This window comes from Calidris pugnax, unplaced genomic scaffold (assembly GCF_001431845.1).
Source record: "Calidris pugnax isolate Ruff unplaced genomic scaffold, ASM143184v1 scaffold50, whole genome shotgun sequence".
NCBI classification, from domain to species: Eukaryota; Metazoa; Chordata; class Aves; order Charadriiformes; family Scolopacidae; genus Calidris; species Calidris pugnax.
Genome location: NW_015090780.1, coordinates 1715299 through 1721112, shown reverse-complemented (window position 1 = coordinate 1721112; position 5814 = coordinate 1715299). Strand labels below are relative to the sequence as shown.

Genomic DNA, 5814 nt, shown 5'->3' with positions numbered 1-5814 from the left:
TTGTGGATGCCCCATCCCTGGAGGGGTTCAAGGCCAGGCTGGATGTGGCCTTGAGCAACCTGCTCTGGTGGGAGGTGTCCCTGCCCATGGCAGGGGGGTTGGAACTCGATGATCTTTGAGGTCCCTTCCAACCCAAACCATTCTATGATTCTAAGACCATACTGGTACTATGGATTAGTTCCCCCAAGGCCCTGCCACCTTTTACTCCCCAGCAGCACAGCTGATAATTCACAGTGATTCCTTCAAGGAGGAGGACATCTCTACAATACCAAAGGCAGGGTTTGGGGCTGTGCTGCTCTTCATCCCACCCTGGAGCACCAGCACTAGCCCTTTTGGCTAAGAATCCTGCAAAACTCCTTCTCCCTGCCCACCCCCTCCCAGCTTGGCACTAAAAAGCAAACAAACAGCTCCCTGCACTGCAGAATTTGCTGAGTCTGGCTTTCAACAGGCTGGCATCTCCCAGGGGACTGACCTGGGTGCCTCTGAGGGCACAAATTCGGACTGAAGCTTTTCCCACGGTTTGGGCGTCAGTCAAACGTCCGATCCGTGTGGATTCTCTGCTGTCTAATAAGGTCTGACAGCGTGTGTTGGCCTTTCTCACAGTCGCAGCCCTGGCAGGGTCATTCTCCACCCAGCTGTTTGTAAATGCAGGAATGGAGCTCTGTACCTCTCTCACTTTGGGATAAAACTGGCCAAAGGGTTAAAAAGTTTTTTAAAGAGAAGAATTTGGAAGAATATGCACGTGCTGATGTACAATGTGATTTCCTAAGCTCCGTTACATTAGGAAATCAAAATAATCAACCCTTTTCCCTCTAAACGTGGTAGAATTTAGAGTCGTATCGCTCCTGCTGGTACAAAAGCCCCTTTTAAACTTTTCTCTTGCAGGGAGCCACACTCCAGAACTTCAAATTCTTGCTTTATCTTCAAGCTAGAGTACAGGAGAGACAATCTTTACACTTCAGGCCCCTCTGGGAGAAAAACGTGACCCCATCCAGGACGACTCTTAAGTCAGCACGTGAGCAGTCACGGGAAGCCAGGGAGATACGTGGGTTTGGGGCACCCCTAAGGTGGAGATCGGTCAGGAAATGTGGCTCTTACATCCCCTGGGCCTTAAAAGAGTCAAGAGGCTATAAAGGTGCCCAGATATTTCTCCAAAGGGAATAAATTGGCTGTGGTGGGACTGCGCAGCCCAAACCAGGTGTTCTGAGAGCTCTGCTCTGAGCCCCACGGGGGTGATTTCTGCCCCACAGCAGGGGTGGTCCCCGGGGCAGCTCTGCCTCCTGCACCCACACATGCCAGCTCTTGGCTCACACTCACCTCACCATGTCCTCGGGCTGCCCTGGGCAGGCAGGAGACGCGTGTTCAGGGACAGGACGAACATGACCTTTACAATCTCAGCCCTGACAAGCGCTTCCTGTGGGGTGACAGAACAGAGATGTTTCTCCTGTAACTGCAACTTGGGCCGTAGTAGCTCAAGTGCTATCACTTCCTCAGAGCTCCAGCCCCAGGTGTGTCTTTTTCAGTCGTTCCAGTCAAATCAGAGTTTAAAAGGCTCAGGTGGCTGGTGGGAGAAAGAGGTTTTTCTAATGCAAAACACCTGACCAGCCTCCATGAATCCCGTTTCATGACCTGCCAGCCTCCTGAGGAGCCCACAAACTGGAGGAGGGATCCCAAATCCTGGGAGGGATCGGCCCGCTCTGCCAAACCAGCAAGGCTGATAGTGCAGAGTGCTTTGGAGGTGGGTGTTGAGCAACCGTTGACAGGATTTCTCCATCAAATGGTGCTTTGTGGACCCACGGGGAGCCTCGCTGTATCTCAGCCCTGACACGGGCTGACTCCTCACAGATATTCATCAGAAGAGGCTGCCTGCTCCCTAGCATCCTGCCTGGAGTCAGAATCACAGAAACCTTTAGGTTGGAGAAGATCTTTAAGATGGACTCCAACCGTTAACCCAGCACTGCCAACTCCACCACTGAACCATGTTCCTCAGCATCACATCTACGTGACTTTTAAATGCTTCCAGGGATGGCATCTCAACCACTTCCCTGGGCCTGTTCCAATGCTTGACAACCATTTCAGTGAAGATTTTTTTTCCTAATATCAATCCTAAACCTTCCCTGGTGCAACTTGAGGCCGTTTCCTCTTGTTCTATTGTCTTTTACTTGGGAGAAGAGACCGACCTCCACCTCGCTACACCCTCCTTTCAGGTAGTTGTTACTAGAGTTCTCCCTGAGGAGGAAAACAAGCTTTTCAGGTGTTTGTTTTGTGTTATACTCAGTTCCCCACTGCCCGTGCTCTCCAGGCAGAGGTCACTCCTGCTCATCCAGCACCAGAACATTAGAGCCAAAGCCCATCAGCAGCCCATTGACAGGCCCTCCCTTCAGAAAGGCCTGTTGGGTACCAAAGGGAGGTGGCACCAGCACCCAACAGGATGGTTCCTTATAGCAGCCTACCAATACCTGAAGGGAGCTACAGGACAGACAGGGAGGGACTCTTTGTCAGGAAGCCAACCACATCCTGGGCTGCATCAAGTGTGGCCAGCAGGTCACGGGAGGTGATTCTACCCCTCTGCTCTGCGCTCGTGACACCCCACCTGGAGCTCTGTGTCCAGCTCTGGAGTCCTCAGCACAGGAAGGACATGGACCTGTTGGAACGGGTCCAGCGGAGGGCCACGAAGATGATCAGAGGGATGGAGCACCTCTGCTGTGAGGACAGGCTGAGAGAGCTGGGGTTGTTCAGCCTGGAGAAGAGAAGGCTCCAGGGAGACCATAGAGCCCCTTCCAGTCCCTCAAGGGGCTCCAGGAGAGCTGGGGAGGGACTCTTGGCGCGGGCCCCCCCCCGCCTCCCCCGGGGGGGGGGGGCGGCCCCGGGGGGCGGCCCCCGCCACTGCAGCCGGGAGAGGGGCTGGGAAGGCGGCGGGGAGGGAGGGCACAGGCCGGGAGGGGGTTTGGGATGGGAGAACCCAGGGGGGTGGGGGAACCCAGGGGTGCGGTATCAACTCGGGGCGCAGCCGAGGAGGATGCTTGGATGATCTTTAAGGTCCCTTCCAACTCCGACCATTCCATGGTTTCCTGCCCCAACGCTCCCGCGCTGGTTCTGCTGCGGGACGGGGGCCGGGGCGGGGGTTTGGGGTGGGAGAGCCCGGGGGTGCGGGAGAGCCCAGGGGTGCGGGAGAGCCCAGGGGTGCGTTATCAGCGCGGGAGGATGCTGCGGGACCGGCGCGGGGTGGGGGGAGTCCCCCGCCGGCTCCTCCGGGTGCGGGAGAGCCCAGGGGTGCGGGAGAGCCCAGGGGTGCGTTATCAGCGCGGGAGGATGCTGCGGGACCGGCGCGGGGTGGGGGGAGTCCCCCGCCGGCTCCTCCGCCACCGACTGTCACCGTTTAGCACAGAACCGGCTCTTGCTTCCTCGGTGCCTCTGAGCGTGGGCAGGACCCTTCCTGCCCTTCCCAGGAGCTCCTGCTTCCCAGCAGAAGCTGGCACTGGGGGAAAGCAGCTTCCAACCTCAAAGGCGGATCGGAGCGGCGTTCCTGGCTATTTATCTGGCTGGAATCCTGGCTATTAATTTATTTGCAATGGCTAGGAAAGATGCGTTTCCCTCCGGAGTGTGTGTATTTAAAGAGGAGGTGTCCAGGCCGAGCTGTGGCACTGGGAGCACCAGCTGCTGTGAGTTTGGCTGTTCATTGACAGCACTACTTTGCAGGTGATTTGGGAGCTCCAAATTTTTCTCCCAATCCACACTTTTTATAAAAAAAAGGGACTTCTTTTAAACCAAAAACTCACGGTCTTTTCACCACCCGAAGGGACAGGCTGGCTCTGGAATCACAAGGAATCACAAGCTCAAATGTTCACGGGGATTTCTTCAAAAATCCCCAAAACACGGGTTACAAAGCGGTTCCTGACGATGTGGGAGCTTTTCCGGGCGTTTGTGAGCTTCCAGCTAAATGAACCGCTGAAGCAAATCGGAGGGGCTGGTGGCCGGGTCGCACGGCAGGAGGGAGCAGCCTGGCAGCCACGGGTGGCTCCAAACTGGAGCTGCTCCCAAAATTTGGGAAAGTTACAATCAGAGGAAGGACCCTGCTTCGCCCGCTGAGGCCTTTGGGCAGATCCTCCCTGGGCAGGCGAGCTGCTCCCAAAATTTGGGAAAGTTACAATCAGAGGAAGGACCCTGTTTCGCCCGCTGAGGTCTTTGGGCAGATCCTCCCCGGGCAGGCGCTTTGTAGCTCCCGCCGGAGTGAGCCGGATGGGTAAAAAAAGGGGAAAATCCAGAGTATTGAGGAGGATGAAATGGTGGGAGGCCCCGTGCGACCCCCCCCACAGAGCTGGGGGTCGGGGTTGGTGCTTTCAGCCGAGCAGTCACATGTAGGGGCCTATTTTAAACGCGTTCCCCCACGTAGCAGAGTGCACGTCGCAAGGATTGAAATAGACGGTGGTGGTTTGATCATTGTCTCTCCCAGGGAAATGGTTTTTAATGAGGTTTTAAATAATAAAGTGGGATAATTTCCCTGGCTGGCAAGATCATGAAATTTTTATGCCTCCTTTCTCTCCCAAAGTTTTATCACCCTTTATTTTTAGCGACGCATAATCCCCATTTTATAAAAAATAATATATAAAAAAAAAAAAAGCAGAGAAACCACTGATTTAGGGAAAGCCGCTCCTCGGCAGGGACTCTTGGCCAGGAGCAGCTCCACGGGCCACCCTGTGGGGACGGGCCAGGACCCCGTGGGGGCAGAGGGAACCTCCAGTGCTGGTGCAGGGTGTCGGTAGTGGGTGCAAGGTGCTGGTACTGGGTGCTGGCACAGGGCACCAAGACCAGGCTGGATGGGGCTTTGAGCAACCTGGTCTGGTGGGAGGTGACCCTGCCCAGGGCAAGGGGGGTGGAACTGGGTGATCTTTAAGGTCCTTTTGAACCCAAACCATTCTGTGTTTCTATACTGGGTGCGTGTAATAGGTGCTGCTGCAGGGTGCCAGTGCTGGGTGCCCATACTGGTGCAGGGTGCCAGTACTGGTTGCATGGTATTGGTGCCTGGTGCTGGTACAGGGTGCCAGTGCTGGGTGGATGTTTCTGCTGCTGGGTGCCAATACTGGGTTCGTGGTGCTGATACTGGTGCTGGGTGCATGTAGTTGGTGCTGGGTGCCAGTGCTGGGTGCCAGTGCTAGGCACCCATCCTGCATCCCCATACTGGGTGCCTATACTGGTGCTGGGTGCCAGGCACCCATACTGGGTGCCCATCCTGAATCCCCATGCTGGGTGCCCAAACTGGGTGGTGGTGCTGGGTGCCAAGGCTCCCATACTGGGTGCTCATCCTGCATCTCTATACTGGGTGCCCATATTGGATGCCCATCCGGTGTCCCCATACTGGGTTCCCAAACTGGGTGCCCATCCTGTGTCCCCATACTCGGTGCCCATCCTGCATCCCCATACTGGGTGCCCATCCTGTGTCCCCATCCGGTGTCCCCATACTGGGTGTCCATCCTGGGTGCCCATCCTACATCCCCATACTGGGTGTCCATCCTGGGTGCTCATCCTGTGTCCCCATCCGGTGTCCCCATACTGGATGCCCAAACTGGGTGCCCATCCTGGTTGTCCATCCGGTGTCCCCATACTGGGTGCCGGTGCCGGGCTCTGTACGTGTGTGTGTGTGAGTGTGTGTGTGTGTTTTGACGTGAGGAAGTGCCAAAGCTGCAATTGCTTTAGGAAGTCAATCGCAGGGGCCGGGGGACGCCTGCGCAGTGCAGCCGCTCCGCTCCGCTCCTCTCCCGCTGCCTCTCCCTCCTCTCTCTCCCTCCGGTGCCGAGCCCGGAGGCAGCGCAGAGG

General features: G+C 56.4%; 1 protein-coding gene across 1 annotated transcript in view; it reads left to right on the top strand.

Moving 5' to 3' along the window:
• The first annotated feature begins 3063 nt into the window (after positions 1-3063).
• The window catches only part of RGS19 (regulator of G-protein signaling 19), a 25772-nt gene continuing 23021 nt past the window's right edge, over positions 3064-5814 (top strand). Inside the window, exon 1 of the mRNA XM_014954889.1 lies at positions 3064-3333. Within this exon, the coding sequence (XP_014810375.1) occupies positions 3064-3333 (270 nt within the window). The remainder of the gene's footprint in view (positions 3334-5814) is intronic.